The following is a 22,760-nucleotide window of genomic DNA, read 5'->3' as shown; positions in this document are numbered from 1 at the left end:
TCCTCACGTAGAGCAGCTGTCAAGGTGACTGGATGTTGCAGGGTTGTGACCCAGAGGCTAGAGGAAGGAAGTTCTTCAGGGACAAAAGACACCTGCTCAGACCAAGGCAGATCTGGAAGGRGACTTCCGCTTTGGGGTATAGCAAAACTGAGCATGGGAAGTTACAGTGAAAATGTTTTAATCAAAAGAGGATATTTTCTTGCCAGCTACTCCTTGATCATCAAACATCTCAGGAGGTCACTGTATCAGCTTAGACAATGACTTAGCTTAACTTTCTGAGCAGATAATTAACTTGAAATTATCCTTCTTTATTGCACCAACTACTTGCAGCCCAGCAAGGGAATCAAGTGTTGCAGATGAAGATGTTGCTCCATGAAACCTGAATTCTGCAGCCAGGGACTAGAAGGAATGCCATGGTACTCAGGGTGCCTGAGCCTTTACATTAGTTTCCTTTTTTCTGCAAAGCTCACCCTGAGAGACAGAACACACTTTCAGCTCCATACACATTTCACACACARGTCTGCTATTCCAGGCAATTCTCAGGGTTCTAGGATGGGCTGGAAATACATTTGCAGAGAACTTGAGATCAAGATGGATGTTTAAACAGGTTTTGTTACTTCCACCAGAAGGATGGGAAGGACAGAGAAATTCTATTCTCTTCAATAGGGCTTTTACCAGAGGCTGGTCCATATTTCACCAAGAAAACATGTATTTTGATACAAACAGCCCAGCAATTTTCATAACAGATTTTTCCATTGAAAGGCCATTCTGTGGAAATCAAAAATACTTGTAAAAGTGCTGTCTTGTTAAAGAAAAAGAAAGGTTTGGTACAATGGAAACTTTCTAGTTCAGTATTTTCAGATTGGAACACTTCAATTCTCATTTGGTAATGATTTTTCCTTTTGAAATAGATTTGTTTTACATTATTTTACATATTTTACAGAAGTTGAAGATGGAATGAAGATGTTTGGATTTTCCATAAAGTAATTCTGGCACAAGCTGGCCTAGTGGGACAGCTTGATAGAGCTACAGAGTAAGTCTCCATGTAKCTCAGTTATTCAAAACTACTCTGTGGCCTCAACAAACATAAAGCCATTAATAGTACAGGTTTGGAAGCATTAAAATGTTCTGAGACTTTCATCAAAGGCTCAGAAAGAAGCATAAATACTGAAGCAGCAGCTCCAGCTGATCTCTTGCTAGGCTGATCTGACTATTGTTTTAGAATTAGATAAAGCTAATTGAGCTGTTCACTTAAAAATATTAAAAATATTCTGAGTCATCTCCAATTTCTAAGCCATATCCATTTCCAAATGGACAATAAATTTGGAAAACCTTTAGGACTGCATTAGTGGGAAAGAACACCTCTCTCCCTTCAGCAGTTCTCATCTTCCCTCACCTACAACCAAAAATGAACTTACTCCAATGGAAATTCCCAATGCCTTACAAAGCTGGACACCTGGGGAGGCAGCTGACAGACCTCTCCATGAAACTGGATRTATTAGAACTTCTAAAACCAGCATACAGTGCCCTAGCCAGGATTTGAGATCTGCATGACAGGTAGGCTAAGTTTAGTAAGACTAAAGCTAACTTTGTAGAAGAAGGCTGAAGTTTTCAGYAGCATTGAGATATCTTCCTCGAATTTTCCCTTTCTGAATTTTTGAAGACCTGCTTACAGCCCTGTTAGGTCCCAARGGGGCTCAAAAGGTCCCACATGTTCTTCTCACAGCTAGATCTGCTCTCACCCTATTCACAGGCTACACAGCTTAGTATTCTGCATACTACAAACTTTCATTTTTTAGTCATTTCCTCCTTTTTCCCCCTTAAAAGCTGAAAAATTTCCTCTTTATGAAYTTCTTCTGCAAGTTGTTTTTTTCTTCTCATTTAATCAAAGTAACAAATAGAAAAAGATRGAAAAGGTGGCAGGTCAACAGGTAGCATCTAAAATCATGGTTAGTGTGGTAGCTCCTGAGGGTAAGAAATGAAGATACCGTAATTGTAGACAGACCAGACTAAGTTAAAATAGGTTCTCCTTTCTGGTGTTCTCTGAGCACTGCTACAGAACACACTTGGGGGAAGGAAATTTTTCTGAATTTTCTTTAGAAAGAAATTATATATAAAATATCTAAAGATTTTTAATTTATGAGTACAGCTTCAAATGCAGCTACTGCAACCAGATGTAATTTTGCGAATTTTATCAGTTTCAAACATAGGAAGCTCATACTTCTCTTTTCCCTCTAAATGAGCACACAAATGAAGATGTTGACATTCCARATTCTTGATCTCTTAAAATCTATTTTAGTCCTAATACATACCACAGTGTATCTTACAAAATAGACAAGATGTGGCTCAAACTTGTTGCTTGGACTTCATGCAAGTGAAGGTCTTCTATATATAGGCAAATCTGGCCAAAGGAATTGTGTCTACGAGGTTCCCTTTTTTCCAGAAAAACCCAACATTTCTGCAGCAGTTTCAGGAAAATTCCTAAGTAGCACTTTTATTAACGTAAAATACGCCAATGAAAAGTCAAATTCACTAGTACTATTTGCTTTAAGAATAACAAATCAAAGAACAACTTGAGTGTTGCTATGTTTCTGTGACTTTTTCTCAGTTTCAGGTGATTAATTTCTAAAGAGCCACTGAATATTGATTTTAGTGCACACTTCTTTCACACCACGTCTCTAAACATCTAAGAAACATTAATAAATAAAGTTTTAGGATAATTAAAATTTCAGGTTCACATTCAGATAATCTAAGTCTCAAAGTCTTATCGAGTATCTGTGGCAAATCTAAAAATGAAATTCAATCTTCCAATCACTTTAAATTAAACTTTGCTACAAGACCATGGAATCACACAGACTACTTCAGATTCAAAAAGACTTCTGGAGACCACCTCGCCCAACCATCTTCTTAAAGCAGAGCTAAGTTCAGCTCTACATCAGGTTGCTCAGAGTTTGAAAGCCTCCAGGGAGGGAGGATGCATCGCTGGACCCCAGATCTTTTTCAGCAGAGCTCCCCCCCACCAGGCAGTCATTCCTCCCCCAAGCCCATACTGCTGCATGGGGTTTTCCCATCCCAGCTGTGTGACTGTGACTTTGTTGAACATTGTAAGGTTTCCATCAGCCCACTTCTCCAGCCTGTCAAAGTCCATTAGAGCAGTCACATTCTCCAGCATATTGACTGCACCCTAGTTTGCTGTCATCCCTGAACCTGCTGAGAGTGCACTCCATCCTATTTACCAGGTAGCTGATGAAGGTATTAAGCAGTACGGGTCCCAGGAAAGGCACCTGCAAAATACCACACAGTACCAACCACCTGAATCAAGCCAGACTTCCACCCCTCATATAGTCAGCCTATCCAGTCCAGTCCTCCTCAAGCTGGCTACTGGAATATTATGGGAGACCATGCTGACAGCCTCACTAAATTCAAGGCAGAAAATATCTATTCATGTCTCATAATCAGAGAGATATATAATCTGAGAATTCAATCAGGTTGGTCAGGTATTAATTGCTCCTGATAAATCCATGCTGACTTTGTCCTTATGTGCCTTGAAATTCTTTCCATGAGAACTAGCCATTCATTTTTCCTCAGACTAGGGTGAGGTTGATGGGCCTGGAGTTCCCAGCCTGATCCTCCTTCATGCCCTTTCTGAAGACAGGTATAACATTTGCCTTTCTCCAGTCATCAGAAACCTCCTCCAGCCACCAAGACTTCTCAGTGATGAGACAGCAGCCTCGTGATGATGCTAGCCATCTCCTAACTTCATCCCCTACTGCAAGTACTACCTTCCTCCCCCAGGTTTTGCCTCTAGACACATGGAGGCATCGTGGAAGGCCTGAGAGCACAGCTTGGACAGTAAAGCCTGAGGCAGAGCAAGTACTGAGCATTTCAACCTTCTGCAGCATAAGGTCACTTGTCTCATGGAGCAGTGGAGCCATATCTTCCCYGGTCTTTCTTTTACTGCTGCTGCTGTGCTTGTAGTAGCCTTCCTTGTTGTCCTTCTCAGCCCTCACCAGTTTTAATTCCAGCCAAGCTTTGACCTTCCTAATTCTGCTTCTACATGCCTGGACRACACTTCTATATTCCCCCTTGTTTGCCCGTCCCCACTTCTTCTTCCTCTCTACTTCCTTTTTGCATTTAAGCTCAGTCAGGGGCTCATCTGTCATCTCAAGTTTCTGTTACAGGAATTTCTTCTAATTTCTTTGAAAYCTTATACCCAGTGGCATAACTTCTCTTCACTTCAATGGAGCTATAATGTTACCACTGTTTAGAAATTACTACTACCAATTTTGTCACCTTGATCATAAAATTTTGTTTTCCTGTCATCCTACATTACGGATAGATACTTCTGCTATAAATGATTTCTTTTATATAATAMAGCTGCACCTAAAAATACTACAGTTTAACACACAATTGTGTCTTGTGTCATATTACAGCAACAGCCTCCCAAATACGAACTAAACAATACTAATTCATTGTGACAGCAGTTATAATTTTAGTCTTCCTCATACAATTTCAGCAGCTGGGATTTTCTTTCTAAATGTTCTACCAGGAACATTCAGCAATCTTATTTTCATTTTCTAGAACTAAACTCTTAACACAGAAAAACTCTATAAGCTTTTTATTTCCAAAATACCTGTAATGAGTTGAAGGTTAAAGACAGCAYTATTAAATACAGTCCCTCTGGAAAGCATTAATTCCCAAGATACAGAAAAGAATAAAATTCCATCCAAATTTTTGAGATCACATGAGAAAATTTTCAAGATTGTTTTCATAATTCCCAGTATAACACATTCATACTCAAACTGYAAACAACTTTTCCTGTAGTTTGAAACATTATAAAATGGACAAGAAAGCTTAAAAATATGATAATATGGCAAATTTACGTTCCAGTCTAGAAATACTTTTCACTAGGGAACATTCAGACCAGTTTCTGATGTACATTGCTTAATATGTGAAACATTTTAAAGGGGAATAGTTATTTTGATATATTTACAAAATTTGTTTGCAAGTATATATGAATTTATGTTAGATGATTCTCTCTTCTTTAAAACTTAAACATCAACAAAAACATAGCATCAGTACCTAACATGTCTACATTTATTTCCCACTCTGCTTTCCATGCCTTCTTTCTTGCAGCTCTGATGCCCTCCAAATCCTGATGCATTAACRGTCTAACCTCTCCTTCCTTCATAAACATCCCTAACAGCACTTCTTCCTTAAARCTCAATAAGTAAATCTTTCCAAACACCTAAGGGCTCAAGCCCAAACCCACACTCAGTTGTTCATAACTTGCAGATGCTTTTGTTTCAACAACAAAATTTCCATCTGGTGATTCTAAGMGCTTTCTTTTCAGCTTCTCTGCTCACAGTCTATTTCCTCCTTTTCTATAAGAAGTAAGTAGCAATAATAACAATGGAAATAAATTCCACTCTTCCACGATAAGTGCTTATGCTCAGCTCTGTATTCCTTCAATAAGCCACTCTCTACACATTCACACAGGATCTCTTTCAGTTCTGGGTCATCAGGTTTTCCAACACCTTCACAAAGCTAATCAATGTTACATTACTTTGTATATCTTAAGATCTATCATTTTTTCTCCGGATGCCACCTCCCCAAGGCAAGCAAAATGTTTTTCCACATGTTCTGTTTAGTGCTGATTGTATTCCACAAATAATTTTTAAATTACCTTTCTGTTCAGGGCCACACCATCTTCACAGTCCAGTACTGCACAATCTACGTTTAGTGAAGGGATTTTTCGTATCTTCTTTTCGTCATCTGCAGGTACATACAGCACAGCTCGCCTGGGAACRTACTTGTGAGACGACGCAAAGTGATAACTAAGCTTAGGAACAGCAGCTGGCAGAGGAGAATTCACCCTGTAAAGGATATTGTTGAAATTAGACTCCTGTCTACAATGCTAGAAAGAATAATTGAGTATATTTTAAAAGGAAAACATTCCTACTTAGATAGTTGCTGGGATTTCACCCCCCCCCCAGGAAGAACCTAGGTAGGGAGATATCAGTATGACAGTTAACTACAGTATAAAAACCAAAACAACCATGTTAAATGGAAGCTGCAAACACCTCAGAACTAAAGAAACACAAAGGCTGATGTTATCCACAGATCCTCAGTTCCACTGTCGCAGTTCCATCCTGTGCACTGCGACAACTATTTAATACAAAAGATTTTCTCCCTCACAGAACAACTGCATGGGATGGAGGTTGTGCTGGCAACAGAGCAGGGCTGCTTTCTGAAGGCAGCCGCGATCTGCCACATCTGCTCCAGGAGCCGGACAGCACGCTGTGAACGGAGCTGGGGTGTTGGGTAAAACAAACACAGTTTTGCAAGGCTGATTTTGCAACCCTAGCGTTTTCTCAACAGAAGTACTTGCATGCAAATTTTAAATAAGCAAAAGGGATGGATGGGGAAACAAGAGATAGACAAGAACTAAAACCCCATAATGCAGAAGCTCATTAATCCCAACATGTCTTCTCAGAAGCCTTCAGACCTTCAGACCCACTGCACAGGTATTTATTGACAGAGCTCATAAATCCACCAGTATTATTGACAGATTGTCGGCCATGGTGCCTTTCAACATTAGCAAATGCCTTGTGCGTCACTTTTCAGCGTAGGCCTGAATTTGTGGCACCACACAGCTTGCAYGGATTGCTGTATCCGAGTGGTTTGAGGCAGCTTCTGCCTCGTGTCCGTGTTTSTCCATCAGGGACCAGCCAGCCCCCACAAGCCACGAGCTGGTGTTGGTGCACTCAGAGGCAGCAGAGCTGCCCGGGAAGGCTGCCCTGAGTGCAGTCAGGAGTTAATCTTGCTCCATAATTACAAGCCCAGAGAAATAAATTGCAGAGGGTACCACCGTGGTTCACAGCATTTCTAAAAAACTCTTGCCTGCTCCTGTTCCTACCCATTTCACACTGTCCTCAGCAGGCCTGTTCTGCTACATCAAAAATGAGGACAAAATAATACAATTTGCCTTCGTAGTCAGGGCACAAGTCACTTAGGCCACAAATAATCCTACTATATAACACCATTATGCATTATCATGCRTATTATTCAGCACTTTGAATAATGCAAAGCTTTTCTAGTACCACACAGACTGTGTCATTATCACATCATGTCAGGGACCCATGCATTTTCCTTTGCCCCTCTTAATAATATTTCCCTAGTTGCTGCATTTTGGACGACACATGGCTACATGTGCCAACAAGTTTTCTTCAAAGTGAACATGACTATCCCTCTGAAAYGCTTGAAAATGAGTTCAGTCACTCTCCGTCAGAGACAGCGTGGTGCATTGCTGACAGGCCGCTATGATACTTGCCTTTCCAAACCAACCTTTCCCGAGAATTCTTTCTTCCCTTAGAGTCAGCACCCTGAAAGCTAAATACAGGTTTTGTTTTAAATATAGGAAGAAAGCTTTTATCACGTTTTATCCTAGTAAACTAAGCTGAAAATGGCAACTATTCCACTGTCTCCGCTGCCAGGTCTGCGTGTCCTGGGTGGACCTCCTCTGGGAGCCTACAAAAGCCTGGGGCCGTTCTCTTGCTTGTAATACAAGTAGTAATGCTTAATGCAGCCCAATCACCAGGGCGGTTTTGCTGTTGAATAAAAACAATGCATTACTTATTTCAAGGCCAATGCTAACCTTATTAATAAATCTTAACCTCTCACTGAGGCACCTCTGAGTTACACGTGGTGGAGATCCTGAGCCTCGATACCCGAGAAACAGATAATTGAGATCCACTAAGTCTCTGCCAAGTCCACTGCTCGCCCCTCTCCCATGAACCCTCTCACGCTCCCGGCCTTGCGTTGAAGTGGGGATGGTAACACAACTTGCAGTGACTCGAGTGGCAGCTAGCTAAACCCATTTAATCCCATTTTCATGCAGGACACTTTGGGAAAGCAAGGAGGTGGGAGAGAGGTTTTAGCTCAAATGGCAATAGGAGGGTCTTTCTTCTGTGTGACATGGAGGTCAGTGAAGGAGTCTGCAGTCCTCCACTAAACATATACGCGGAGACAAAAGTGATTAGTTTCTATTCTCTKTCTTGGATGGCTTCAACCCTGTCATTCCCAAAGGCACAAAGGAGTCAAAGATCTCAGTCCATTAATAGTTAACTCCAGGGCTACAGCCAAGTAGCCCCTGAAGCACCCTTACTGACTGCATCTTTCCAACCGTCTCAGACGCCGAAACCTGATAGATGTGACTAAAACCATAATTTCAGGGCATACAGAGACAAGATGTATCTCCTGTCAGACATGTTGCCTGAGATTTCTTCCAGCCTGTAATCAAACTGAAGGCTGTTTGACCAGCCGCCTTCCCTTTCACTGCTGGTTATTTGGTTATCAGTTCTCCAAATACTGAGCACAACGGCACAGAGCATCTTGTAGGTAAAACTGTCATTACCTTCAGGCCAGCTCTCACCATTAAGGCACACAAACTTTCATTTCGATGGGGTGGCAGTATGACTTCCCCAGCAGACTACCTGACTCCAAAAAAGCAGTAAATTTAATCCATTAAAATACCATCACCTGATAGGCTTAAGGTTATAAATACTATCAGCCCATGACTACTGGTATCTCCTCTTCAGCTAATCAACTTTGTAGCCCCCTGGGACCAAAATAAATACAGGACACAAGATTATAAAAACATATTGTCAGTTTGCCGAACTATCAGTCTTATGGAACAGTTCCGCAAATCTAAAAAGTAATCATTTTGTCAAGAGGGATAGCAAAAAAAAAAAAAAAAAAACGTATGGGAAGAATGTGTGTCAGTAGACCAGCACAGCATTCTTCCCCCTTTAAAACAAAGAGCTGTAGAAATGTAAGTGTAAAATATGTTTTCAACAAGTATGTTTAGGTATGAGTCCAATAAATACTTAAACAATTTTAATACACATTCTTAAAAAAAATCCTCTTCCATTCTCACTGTGTTCTCCTAAAAAACAAACAATGTAGAGGAGAAAGTAGACCTACCAARGTCTACCTTGATACAAGAACCTACTTACTGACTTTTTAAAAACACAGTGGCAAGGCCCAGGGCGTTGTGCATATTAACAACTAATTACTCAGAGCAGCAAACACTATCCTGATCATCTTGGCCTCTACTGTTATTTTGATAGAATAAAAATACCTCCAGCAGTTACTTTTTTTTAGAAAAAAAAAAAAAACCAGCACCGCCACCTGACTTCCATTGGTAACCCCACACCATAACAAAAAGGAAAATCTTACATGCATTTCCCGAGTGCAACTATTTTAATGATTCAAACTAAGCTTGAATGTGGTTAAAACTAAATACATGGACATAAGCCAAGTGAATTTGCTAAGACAATGTTTCTTGCTTTAAGTGCTGTAAGTTAAACTAAAGACTAGACTATTGGGTAAAGGTCATTAAGTTGTTTTACAGCGGCATATTTTCATTCATAGCATCTAGCAGCAAGTTAAATGCTCTTGGGGTCTTGAAAATGAATCTAAATTTCTTCAGCAAACACAACATTATACTTAAATCTTTCTGAAAAATGTCAAAATAGCTGGCAAATTAAAGTTACTTTTGTTCCTCTGATACTAGTTTCACCCAAGAGCAAATAGTTCCTCCTCATGAAGGACAAAACAAAGCCTTTTTGGTTACTCAGAGACATTACAATGTCTATCAAAATACAGTGCAACTGTAACCAGTGAAATTACCACAAATTATCCAAATCTCCCTGCTGTAGACTGCATTTTGAGATTCCAGTATTGCTCATACTCACACATATACTTAACTGTATGCACCTGTGCAGTCTCATTAGCAACAACAATTCATACTTCGCAAAGTGCTCCCACAAGTTATATTCAGGCTCAGCATTTTAACCTGCATCTCTAGTTAATGTGTATTATTCCAGAAGAGATACTACACCCTGATGTGCCTCTTCCATGAAAAAATATCCATTGCTTCAAGAGCCATCTCTCTAGTTCTACAGTCTTTGGCATAGCGCTGGCAAAGAGCGAGGGATACTGTTTCCAAAGAGTGTATCTGGACATCACAACAAAAGTATTCAAAATGCAGGTGAATTTCTACAGAATGGATTTCTGATCCTTGTGCATGTAAGCACGTCCTAACCACAGTCCTGGCTATTCATGATGGATGGGAGGACACAGGTGACTCAAATCCCTGAACCCACATCGAACGCAATGCAGCTTAGGTTGCAAACCCTCCTGTAGTTATTTCTCCTGCTATGCCTGCATAAAACCAAAGTAAATACAATAAATATTCTATTTCTGGTGTTAGTACGTCCGATTTACTAGGGAGTAGCTCGCAAAAAAACCCAAATAATCCACCAAAGACAAAGGAAAACGATATGAAATTACAAAGCACGACAATTTGCATAGTAATTCTCCTAATTAAGAAAAGGAGATACAAGTTGTTTGTTATAAACATCAGCAGGCCTTTTGCAAATACAAACAGCTTACAACCGAGCTAAGCTAAGTATYTGTCAAATCAAAGGGACTTTCCTGAGAGTTTTATTGGTACAGCTGCAGCGCATGCATTTTATCACACATGCTAATAATCCTAGTTATGGCACTAACATTTTAATCATTCGTTCTGTAGGCTTGTTTCTCAAACAATTAGCACTAATGAATGGCCAAAATACCTCGGATCATATATGTCTAATTGCAGTCAAGAGCGGTTATTGTCTGCATGTACATTTCAATTCACCTCTGGGGATAATGTTTGTTAATTGTATTTCTTTATATAGCAAGTGAAAAAAGGCTGTTCGCTCAAAAAGGGACTAAGTGTTCTCTTCTTTCCCTTTGTTCCCACAAGAAGCTAAAGTCACTTCAAGAGGCACTTAATCCCATCATCCATGGTTACAATTGCCTTACAGCATCAATCAAAAAGAATCTGAAGTAAAATGATGCAGCTATATTGTGTAATTAAAAGCAATTCAGGTAGTTATTGCTTGGGGCATTTTCCAGGTCCAAATACTTAAAATGGCACTGCAGGGATGCTAAATACTGTAGTGTTTTAAATTTGGTCAACTACAATATCTCACAGAGAAAGGGGAGGAATATGCAAAAAAAAAAAAAAAAATCTCCTAGTGTGTATTGTAAAGCAAAAGAAAAGAGGAGGAACAGCTAACGTTTGAAGTGACAAAATCTACAACTCTCCATATAAAAGGGAAATAAAAATATCAAGAGGGGAGAAAAGGAGAAGAAAAAGAAAAGGTCTGCAGTTTTAAAGAAAAACAAATCCCTGCAATTGTTAAAAAGTTAACGTGAAAAAATGCTAACGTTTTCTTTACTGGAAAACAAAAGATCACTTCCCAAGCTTTACAGTCAGCATATAGATCTCTGAAATCTTTGAGTTTTTCCCAGTGGAAACAAATTCTAGGTGAATTTATAAGTTTTGTTCTAAAAATCTGACTGATGTTAAAAGAGGAGACATATGCTGTTTACTTTTGCATAATACCAGAACTTTGCTAAGGTACTTTACCTAACAACTGCCACTAACAGTGATCCAATTATGCTAAAAGAAAAACTGTGGGTTATCAACATATCAAACACRCTGCTTTACATTTTGATTTCTTCCTTTGTTCCAAAACCACTAAGGTCATTTCCTTGATGCTTTAAAAAATAATTAAGAAAGCCTTCAAACCCACAAATACACTTTCTCCCTCTTTAAATACAAGGCAACAGCTACTTGCTGTGGAAGACAGACGAGAGAGTTGTTGTTTAAATCTGCTGCAAAGCAGCTTTGCTCAGGAGTCAGAGCATCTCCAAAGCAGCATTGTTTGGTTTCAAACTCCCCCGTAAGGCTGATATGATCTCACACTGGTGTAACTCTAAGATTAATTCCCCTCAAGTTGACGGAATTAAACAGGTCTGAAATGCCAGGAAACAAGATGGGAATCAGATCCTGCCCCTCAAGTTTTAAGAGAGGTTAAGGAATAAACTTTAACGTTTTAGCCAAATCATTAGGCGGTCTGCACACYGCAATGGGGACAGAGTGCAGCGGGCTGAAGAAGGGCTCACAAAACCGCAGTGAATTAAGAAATTTAACCTCCGTAACAACAAGCTTTGGATATCAAAAGGGACAGATTGGAGGGGGTCACTCCTGGGAGCAGCAGCCTGCAGGAAAAAATGGGGCAGGGAGAAATGAAAAGGGGGCTTCCAAGTGACCTTTAGCAAGCGCTTGCTAGCACTGATAGGACACATCGCATTATATCCAAAAAACAGGGAGGCAAACGAAATGGGGAAGGAGAGTCCTGCTGTTAAAAAAAAAAAAAAAAAAAAAGCGACATGGAGAAATGTGAGTAGAAGGACTTGAGTGTTTACATGAAAAACGAGTGCTCAATCAAAAGTTGCCAGCAATTCATTTTAGAAAAGATGTTGATCTTCAGTTGCAATTTGTAATTTTTTCCTGTCTCCAGTAAACCGATGTAAATCATGTAACTGGAAACCAGAGCCTTAAAGCCCGAATATAAACCAGGCACTTACTGGCAAAGGCTTAAAATAACGGACCCCTATGCCATAAAATGATAAAAGGCTATCATAGGTTAAATAGTTAACCAAACGTTCTCCTCCCACCAGTGCTAAACGTAAAAAAAAATGACCTTTTATCTACCCCATCATGTTCCTTCAACCACATTTGTTTCGGTTCCCTCCGAGCTCCGCCATAGCTGCGAGTGCTCTGACTGAACATCAGTTTTTTCTTCTCGGTTCAAAATGGCCAAAGGAGATGGGATCGCTCACTCCTCCCATCTCTCATTTCTCTCCTTTTTGCAGCAGCAGAAATAGTTGGGGTTTTGAGGAAGGTTAGGCTCCCTTCGACTGAATAAGGGGAAGTTTTGAAAGAGCGGCCCAGGGCGACGCGGGCCGCTGGCGCTCCCGGCACGGGCCGCTCGCCTCGGCACGTCCCCGTGCCTGCATTTGCTGCCGCCCAAGGTTAACCGGTGCCCTGCCTCGGGGAGCCGCGACGCCGGCGCCGACGCGCAGGTGGTGGCTCTCCCTCTTTCTCGTAACTTGTCACGCCAAGGAAGTACCGCTGGGGCGAACTGCGCCCCGCGCGGTCCCCTGGCCTTGGCGCTGGGGACGCTCCCAGCTCCCTGGGACGCTGACTGCTCCTCAGGCAAACCCAGAGCTCTGCCGGGCCCTGGGAAAGCTCCCAGCTGGCCGGTAACACATTCGCTTGGCCACGTTAACTACGGGAAGGTGTAGGCTTCCCCGTCTTTCTAAATATAGACGCTTGTGAAGTTTTAATTTCTGCAAGCAAATGGCGAGTTCTTTCATGTATTTAGCTAATGTGGTTTCTACGTTCCATTTTTTTTCACTCTGTGATGTGTAAGGAAATCTTGTAAAATTTCGTTTAGCTGTCCCTTTTCCTGACAGATGTTCTTGCATTACACAAATGTTGCAGAATTGCAACTAGCAGCTGCAAAAGAAAATCACAGCACGTAACAAAAACACRCCACATTAAAAATGAAGATTCACTACTATACCAAAAGGTTTARAAAGGAAAAATGAGCCTTTTAAAAGTGTGCATTACTAAGTAAAAAAGCATCCCTTTGGATGTATTGTGTTGCATTRATTTACAGTTTGTTTCGGTTTATCACTCTTCTGCATAAACTGATACGAACCAAGTGTGCTCGGGGCTGGGCAACACAAAGACAAAAACTTGGCTTCGTAGGTCAAGAATCTTCCAATTTAGGAGGAGGACAGGGACAGAACAGGCTGTACTGGGCCATCCAATGTAAAATTCTGTCTTAAGAAGTGAATATATAAAAAATCCAAATCTATAATGGTGGCACTTTTACAGAATCAGAGCTCTGTTGGTGGCCTCTGCAGAAAAGCTGAATTTTGAAGGAGAGGCTTTCTCTGTGTGACCACTACAAAACGGTCTTGTCCCTTTGGGAAAAGACTCAAATTCTCCACTCTGGCTGGTTTTCTGACACGTCCYTTCTTGCAAAGTCTGTCATAACATTTTTGCACACACAGTTTGTGCACATCTCACTCTATATCCATACAAAAGAAAGGGATAAAAACATTTTGGGATAGAACTTCTTTCTCATCTGAGCATGCTTGTCCTCCCTTTTCTTCAGTGCTCTCCTCTCTTTCCTCCATGCCGGTGCTGATACCAGGTGACAGGAGCTACAGCCGAGCTTGCTCAGTCCCTGCCCTTGATCCAGCTGTGTACACGTCGGCTAAATGCTGCAAGGTCAAGATTGAGAACGAGATTTGAAAATTCGGCGCTAATTACTGCGATTACAACCTGAGTCCCAAACTGCCAAAGCCTCCAGAGCAGTTTAGGAGGGAACTGCTAACGAATTATATTTAAAATACGAAACACATACTCGCTAAAATCCAAATCAAGGAGCTGCTGGTCCTGCCTGTGAAACGATAGTGCAGCAGCACAGAACAATTACTCTCACCAAAGCAYAGGCAGGTTGGATATTCATAAATGCACAGCGTGAGATAAAGGGAAAATGATGCGGACCTTAAAATTAATTCTGATTTGCATCAAAGTTAAAATAAAATCACACTAGATGTGCTTGAGAATATTTAAATGAAACAAATAAATCAAGCAAAAGAAAAATGAGTATCAATATGCTGGTGCTGCGGACGTCGGAAGACAGAAGAAATCTGTTCGCTCCTTTGTATCTTTCAGAATTTCTCATTTGCTTATTACAAATTTTATCCTTTCTAATTCTTGTTCTGGCTGGGTCAGGGATGTTTTAGAAAATGACGTTTCCTTCATACTTCTGAGAATCCTTTATTAAATAGGCCACATTTTGTGCTGATTTCCAGTTTACGCYGTTCTACACCTAGCCAAACCATAAACAAGGTCTCTGATTCCCATACACTTATTTAGAAATGTATGTAAATTATGCTTCTAAATAAAACATAGACATTTTTATTACTTAAGAAAAACAAAACAATTTTGCAGTCCTCTCTGTACTTTGAGATTGCTTCCGTAAACCCATTCAAGCATGTGTTTAGTCCAGAGAAATCAAAAGGACTAGTCAAACACTTAAAATTAACCATGTGCTTAAGTGCCTCCAGGACAGAGGATCAATTCTGGATTATGAAACTATTCTATTTCCATGTGTTCTTTGGCTATGCATAGGGCAACCTGCTACTATTTTCAGTTTTATGCAGAGACTTGTGCAAAACAGATTTAGAATCATATAGATGCAATCTAGTTGGTGAATATGTTTTAAACAAAATAAAGACACTCATTCTGAGCTTTGGAAAAGCCTGCATGACATCTTTTAGAGTAARCTGAAAAGTAAAAATATGAGTTTTGTTTAGCTGAGCATTTCAGATTGAAGAATTACTTTGTATCCCAATGGACGTATTCAGGATAGCTTCTATGCCAAATAATGGAGCAGTGAAGAACACTTTAACAAGCAATTAGTAAATATGAAACTGCTAAAGAACAGTTCACATAGCTATAAAACTAAAATGCACTGCAATTGCATCAAGAATAAAATATGCTGTAATTACATCAAAGCTGATGTAAGATGGCAGGAAGAAGAATAAACACACAATGCTATTAGTTTGACATCAATTGCAGCTATACTAATTGATAAATAACTGCTCTCTACTTTTGAATACCAGTGTAGTAAAAATTTAAAAACATTTTCTTAACAGACAACAGGGGAGAATGCTTGCAAATACCACAGTGCTTCAGGCAATACTTACTTTAGAAAATGTCTACAGGCAGAAATATTGCATTGCAGTATGGCTCAGGATGGCACAAACAAGCATCTGTGCTTATTTTTTTACTAGTCAGATTTATAAGATCAATGAAATTCCTACATAAGCATTTTATATTGACCTGATATGGACTTACTGTTTTAACCAGCTTTTTAACTAACTCCACAAGTTAATAAAGGCAACTACATGAATCCTTACTGCCTATACATTAAGATAAGAAAAGCATTCATTAAGCAATATCCAGATTGTTTTAATTACAGAAATATCACTCTTATTTGTAGTATAATGTTCATTAAGTACAGTATAACATTTTCTTAAAATGCCCCAGAGGCACTTAAACTCTTGATTAGCTATAAAAAAAAATCTCCCTTAACTTCAATCACAGGAGTTAATGTCTACTGCAATGAAATTCCAGTACTTTTAATCATACAAAAATGTCATATGTAAATCTTACTAACCAGGAAAACATTATAGAAGATCAAATGGATTTTCTACACCTCTATCACTATTCAGTAATGGCAAAATACAGGAATCTTCCTATGACAGTTACAGCAATAAAAATAAARCCAGCCCTATTTCATTTGGGAAGGAAACCAGCAGAAAAACAGACCTGACTTCATTAATTTAAAAAAACAGCAGAGATGGCTTAAACCCCCTGACTTTTAGATTTTCATGCCTTTAACTACGTCCTTGTTCAATTATCTAACGGGGAACGTACAAAATTAGCAGCAGTGGAGGGATTAAACAACTTTATGGAGACTGCAGAACTTTCTTGATCTCCTTTAAATAAACAGCTGGCAAAGTTTTATTATCCAATTTCTTTCCTTTTTTCCTGTCTTTTTGGTAGGTTACAAGAATTACCATTATTACTGCTTTTGTATAGATGACAATGAAAACCATCACCTGTATTTTCTTCAGCACTTCCCCACCGTCTGTGCAGTATTCCATACACCTCTTGAAAAAAACACATTAATTCTTTTATTTGCTAGTGGCACCAAGAATTAAAAAAAAAAAAAAAAAAAAAATTTAAAAAAAAAAAAAAAAAAAAAAAAAAAAAAAAAAAAAAAAAAAAAAAAAAAAAAATTTTTTTTTTAAAAGARAAAAAAAAAAAAAAAAAAAAAAAAAAAAAAAAAAAAAAAAAACTTGTACAAAGTGACCTCAAATCATGAGGCTGGATTAAAAGTCGTGACATTTTTTAAACATACAATGAAATTTTCTTGTTCTTGAATCCCTGGCTTTGTATTTTCAAGCTCTTCCTTACAACAGTTAAAGCTAGGTATTACCTTTAAAAGTTTTTTAAAAAAGAAAAAAGAGATTTTAGGAAGCAAGGCTTAAAAAAAATACCAAAGACTGTGAAACTAATGATAAAAAGCTGTCAATTCATCTTGCTCTTCCAGGTAGTCAGCTGAATGATATTTTTATTACATAGAAACAGGCATGCTAATCACAGAGTCAGAAGCAGCCCTCAGAAATTGTCTCCTTGTCAGTCAGTGCTCGGGAAAACTAAAAATGGAAAATACAGGGCGCGCCGGCCTGCCAGGCCAGCTCCCCGTCCAGCCGCTGAGCTGCCCTCGGTGGGCCGAGAGCCTGGGGACCGAGAGCCGGCTCGGCCCCGAAGCTGCCCGAAGCCACCGCGCCCTGCTGCACCCGCGGGCGGCACGGGGTTGGGTGGGATGAAGCCGATCCTCAGAGCGCCCACGGTGGGCGCTTAACCTGGAGGACACATCTCACCGAGGACAAACTCTGGGGTGTGGGCAAGCTTGACGATAACAAAGGTGCCAGCAGGCAACACCTACGCATAGCGGAGGAGAACTGCTGGCCAAGGGATGTATTTCAATATTAAACACAGAGGCACGCTATAAGGAGTGGGGGAAAGATTTTTTTTTCAAAACACTTTTTATCATTTCATTGTCTCTTCATATTTTCAGAGAACCATTTGCACTGGCTTTGCCACATCTTGTGCGACCTAGAAACTGATCCTAAAGACGTGACTCCCAGCTCCTCAGCGCAGATCGCCCACGCAGTRAGTCCCATCCCGCCCGACGGTCAGTCAGTCACTGACGGCAGAACCTTATACAGACTGGAGTCATCCTCATCAAGGAGGGAAGAGAGACAGGGTTAAAATCAAGTTCTCTGCAAAACAATATGATTTTATTTTTACAAAAAAAAAAAGTCAAATTAACAGCTAGAAATCCCTTCTGGGGCACTGATAGCCCTTGACGGGCCTTGCTCTGTGCAAGTGCGAGTGCAAGCACTCTTATTACACGCTCTGTGGGAGTTTCTTATCTATATTTCACAGGTGAGATTACTTGTGTGGTTACGGTTGCTACTGTATATATTCACTGTGGTCACCGAGCGCATAAAAACASCAGCTGAAACTCAGGTAAAGCTCAAGAGTCAAAGTTGCCATCCTCCCCAATGGCCTTGTTTCACGGGATGTCCCTYTCCAACACCACCTCAAATCTGTTCAATGTGGATTTCCTACACTGCTGCATTACAATACACACCACCATCAGCCCCCCTTCCTTAAAAACAGATTTTAGAAAACAACCCTGTCCGTCTTTGTTGCTTAATGGGGAGGGAAGAGTTGGATATGGCTAAAAGGGAAGGGTAAAAGAAAGAAAGGACACTGGGTCACCGAGCACACAGCTCACTYGGGGACAGCGCAAAGAAAATTGTTCCAGACTGCCCCAATTTAAGAGTAAGTTTTTTTTTTCCTCTAAATTCTTGATACAGGGTGTTTGATATTTATTTAAATATAAGCAAACGGTAAATCTGCCTCAGTTAGAACCTACACAAATAAAGAAAATCACTTTCAGCTTAGAGAACTGATACATGATAAGCAAATATTCTGAATTACAGGAAAAAAAAATCTATAGGGAGAAACAGGATTAGGTCTATATCCATTTAACATTTTTATGACATTTAAATAAGCAGCTGGAAATGTTTCTCTAAATTGGTATTACAGCATTGAACATCTGTATAAAAAGTGAACAACATACAGACTCTTTGAACTCACTGATAATATAACCTTGTGGGAAAAACTCCCTGTGAAAATATGTGAAGGCACCACATTGTCTTCCTTTAAAAGTCCTCTTTAATGACCTCTGCCATGAATGTTAATTCAGACTTAAGGTTTTGAGGAAAGAGAAGATAGATAATTAGATAAAACAGTTCTTCTATACTTCACTAAATTATGAGGAAAAAAAAGAAACCATATTTAATTCTTGAATTTGCCTGCTTTTTTGTTTGGGTGTCATTTTAGATATAATTTAGTACAAAAGTGAAATATTAGCATTGAGATATGTTTTAATACTGCAGAGCATATCAGTAATGTGTAATAATATCAAGAAGCAAACAAAGCATGAAGGAGACAGTAAACAGTCCTACAAATACTGAAATGTGTTTTAGACCAAACTGAAATGCCCTTGAATAGTGCTTCGAAGTTGAGATTATATACACACATAATTTGGAGGGTTTGAAACATTAGTTATAGTCTCGCATTACTCCTGGTTCCTCATCATCTGTTTCCTTGCTGATAGGAGGGATGTCATGAAGGTTTCAATTCTTATCTTCCTCAGTAACATTTTACTTGAGCTAATGTCTCAGTAATTACAAGATTTATTGTTGGAGATTGGCATCAGATGTACAAGAAAAAAATCRTGGCATATCCACTCTTTTCTACAGAACACTTCCAGCAGGCAAATTCTTTCCTTGTTTTTTGGGTCATTTGAATTTAAAAGGGGAAAATGCAAAATAATAACCTACGTCTGGGTGCCAGCAAGAAAAMAAATGCTATTTTTAAAAGTCTCTTAGAAACAATACAATACATAATTACAAAAACAATAAACTTAGAAAATACCTTCCTGACAAGCTGAGATGCAGAAAGACRGTACAATATCTCCCTGACTTAAAAGTAAGGTTCTGTTGGTTTGTAATCATGACAGTCAGAGGTGAACATTTTTYTATATATRTGTATGTTTATATATTTATCTGCCTGTACAGATATATAAACTCTCAATTTTTTTATTTATTTATGCCTATATAAAAGTATGCATACGGATGCATGTATGCATATAAAAATGCTCAGTATGGCACATAACACGTAACAATGGAAAGAGGCAAAAAAAATCATCTTCCATAAATCGAAGAAATGATAAAACTGGTCTTTCTTACAATTTTTAAAGTCTCAAATGTTCCTCAGACTTTGCTATAATAAACTGCCTTTTCCTGCATCTCAGGCAATGACATTAGACTGGGAAGTCTCCAGTGACACAGWAAGTCTCCGTGGGACACCACCTACACCAGATGATTGAAAATCCTTCCGAAGTTAGCTACCGATGAGAATGGCTTGCTTTCGTGACGCTTGGGCTCTTAGTGTCCGTACACTTTGCGTCCGCACACCGCGGGCACATCCAGGTGTGACCCTGCAGATTTACCACCGCTGTAGGCTGAAGCCCTGTCTCAATGGGCCCAAACTGCCCTGCCTTTGAAGCGACTGCTTCCTGGCTTTGCCAAATCCTTGCTAGAACAAAGCACGTGACCAGGTATTTCAAACAAGTGATGCCCCTTCATTTATGTTTCCACAGAGCCATATTTTTAGCCATAAGAAAGTAAAAAAAAAGTAAAAAACTCATATCATCCTTTCTTTGTCCCTGCTCAGCACCTCATTTGCTATTTTGGAGGGAAAACAGGGGAATTTAGGGGCTGTTTGCTCAATACATTAGTGGGAAGAAATTTAACTTTTTGGTTAAAATAGCCACTTAGAGTGGTAGCCAAATGCACTAAAATGTGCTATAAAATGGAGTGAACTAATTCATTGCTTTTTTTCCCTTTTGCGAGTAAGGGAACAGCAGGAAAAGAGTTACCATTCCCTTGTCATGACTTGGTCTTCACTCTGTTCCTGAGTCCTGTGCTCAAACCAGACTGTGGCAACCCCACAGATTAGCCCTTAGCACAGAGCTCACCAAAAACCTATGCATGTACATTCAGCCAGAAAGAGATATTAAACCAGCACTGCTAAGAACAGCAGCACATAAACCTCAGTTGTGCCTTATGTGGACTGCACCTTATGTGGACTTCAGGCAATGAGCACCAAGAAAACAACGGTGCAAGGAGAACTATCTAAACCTAAAGCCCTGCAGCTGAGCTGCCTCCCTTGCCATGGCGCTGGGCATCCCCTTGCACATTGGCCTGAGTACTCCGCATTAAACCATGTCTAAATTTTGGAAAACATACTTTCCGTTCCTCAAATGAAGAGAGGTAGCTTCCTGGAAAGACTTCCACAGGAAAATCTTGCACATCTATTTTAGACACTTGAACTTAAACGGGTATGTACTTAGAGTATTTTATATGGCTTTGGTATAGCTTAAATTATTTCTTGGTATAGTTTAAATTATTTCTTTTACAACATGCTACAACAATTACTTCTTTAAAAGGAATTTTATTCTGTTGCTGGACATTCTTGAAGCTCTGCAAGTGCTTTACCACACTCTTAAAAGAAATCTCATACAGTCCGGTCCAAAACACTGTCTTTCCTTTCAACAAATAAGGTTATGTTTTGCAGTCTTCTTAAGATATGTTACTTYTGCTCCTGTCAAAAGCAGTTGTAATGCAAATTGTTTTCCCCTCATGATAACAGTCATGCTTGCTAAATTGAGCATTTCAAGGATTTTCTCAGATTTCTGACCCACAAAAGGGACATTTTAAATATTAGCAGGTTCATTTATTCTTGCCTTAGGAAGTTCTTCTTATATTAGYTCGAAAAATAAATAACCACTAGTTGAGTTTTATGTGATTTCAGATACACTAGCCTTAAAATATTCAATATTTTTATTTTCTATCCTCTGCAAAAATGTTGCATATTACAAGGAAAGCATATAGAAGACAGGTTCTAAGCCAGAATGCAGTGAAATTATGGAGAGGTGAAGACAGGAGAGTGTGGGTAGACAAATATGCTCTCAGGCGGCTGTAGTATGCTGATTATTCTGTTACTCAACTAGACTTGCTTATGTCTCGATTCAAAATGCACTTTTATTATACTGCGCAGCAACAAACCAACATTGAACTCAACACACAGCGTTGTCAGGGAGGCTCTGAATGCAGTGAAGATGAAGGGCTTTTGGAAAGCTGTTCATATTTGAGGGCTATAAAGGAAGAAATTTGAAAAACACCTATAGGAGGCAGAGAATAAAAGGGCAGTTGCGRCTGTTGCTGGAGGCATACCAAACATGGGAGGAGACTGCAAGGGGCCAGGTTTAGCAGAGGGGTAAGGTCAGGTAGGCCCAGGACCTGAGCCAGGTGAATATGGTATCYGAAGCCGGCGAAGTGCCACAGGCAGCTCCAGAAGTGGGGCAAAGCAAAAGAGGTGAACCTGGACAGCCAGCACGGAGCGAGGCTGGAGAGCCTAAAGGGCCAGGAGATGGGTGACAAATGCATGGCATCTCGGTGASGTGGCCCCCAAGACCCAAAGGGAGGGCTGGGTTTTGTGGGGGCTGTGTGGCAGGCGGTGACAAGATGTGACACTACRTGAGCCATGAGAGAAGACTGGCAAAGACTATCGGGGAGACAAAGCAAAACAGAAGAGCCCTGAAAACACAGAACCAGATGATCAACTGGAGATGCAAAAGGGAACCACAGCGGGTATTCACTTAGCCAAAAGAAAACAAGGTCAAAAGCAAGATTAAAGTAGAAAGGTGAGGACATAGTGATAAAAAAAAAAAATGAGGACCAAATCAGTGAAGATTTTGGTGAGGGAAGCACCAATGAAAAGCAGGGGACTGAGGAGTCTCTTGATGTGGCATCAGAGACAGAGAAAATATATTAACTCAGGGCAGTGAGCCGAATCACTTCGAGAAATAGTAGTACCCTGGCATAAGTCTTTGAGGATGAAACAGAGGAAGAGAGAGACAAGGCTGGAGAATACAGGGGAGGAGGATGAAGCAAGGAGCCAGCATGATCTTGATTCAGCCAAGTAGTTGAGCACAATATGAAGAGTCTGAGCACTCTAATAATATCACTTGATTAAGTACCTCTCTGAATCAGGGCCTGGTTCA

The 22,760-nt window shown here is 39.9% G+C and overlaps 1 protein-coding gene across 1 annotated transcript in view; it reads right to left on the bottom strand.

Annotated features, from left to right (window-relative positions):
- Positions 1 to 22,760, bottom strand: part of CLYBL (citramalyl-CoA lyase) — a 161,122-nt gene that overhangs the window by 81,596 nt on the left and 56,766 nt on the right. The window contains exon 2 of the mRNA XM_085305993.1: positions 5,687 to 5,876. Coding sequence (XP_085162119.1) covers positions 5,687 to 5,876 — 190 coding nt within the window. The remainder of the gene's footprint in view (positions 1 to 5,686; positions 5,877 to 22,760) is intronic.

This window comes from Rhea americana, unplaced genomic scaffold (assembly GCF_003343005.1).
Source record: "Rhea americana isolate MKP2758 unplaced genomic scaffold, rheAme1 scaffold_23, whole genome shotgun sequence".
Lineage (NCBI taxonomy): Eukaryota > Metazoa > Chordata > Aves > Rheiformes > Rheidae > Rhea > Rhea americana.
This window is presented reverse-complemented; position numbering and strand designations above follow the sequence as displayed.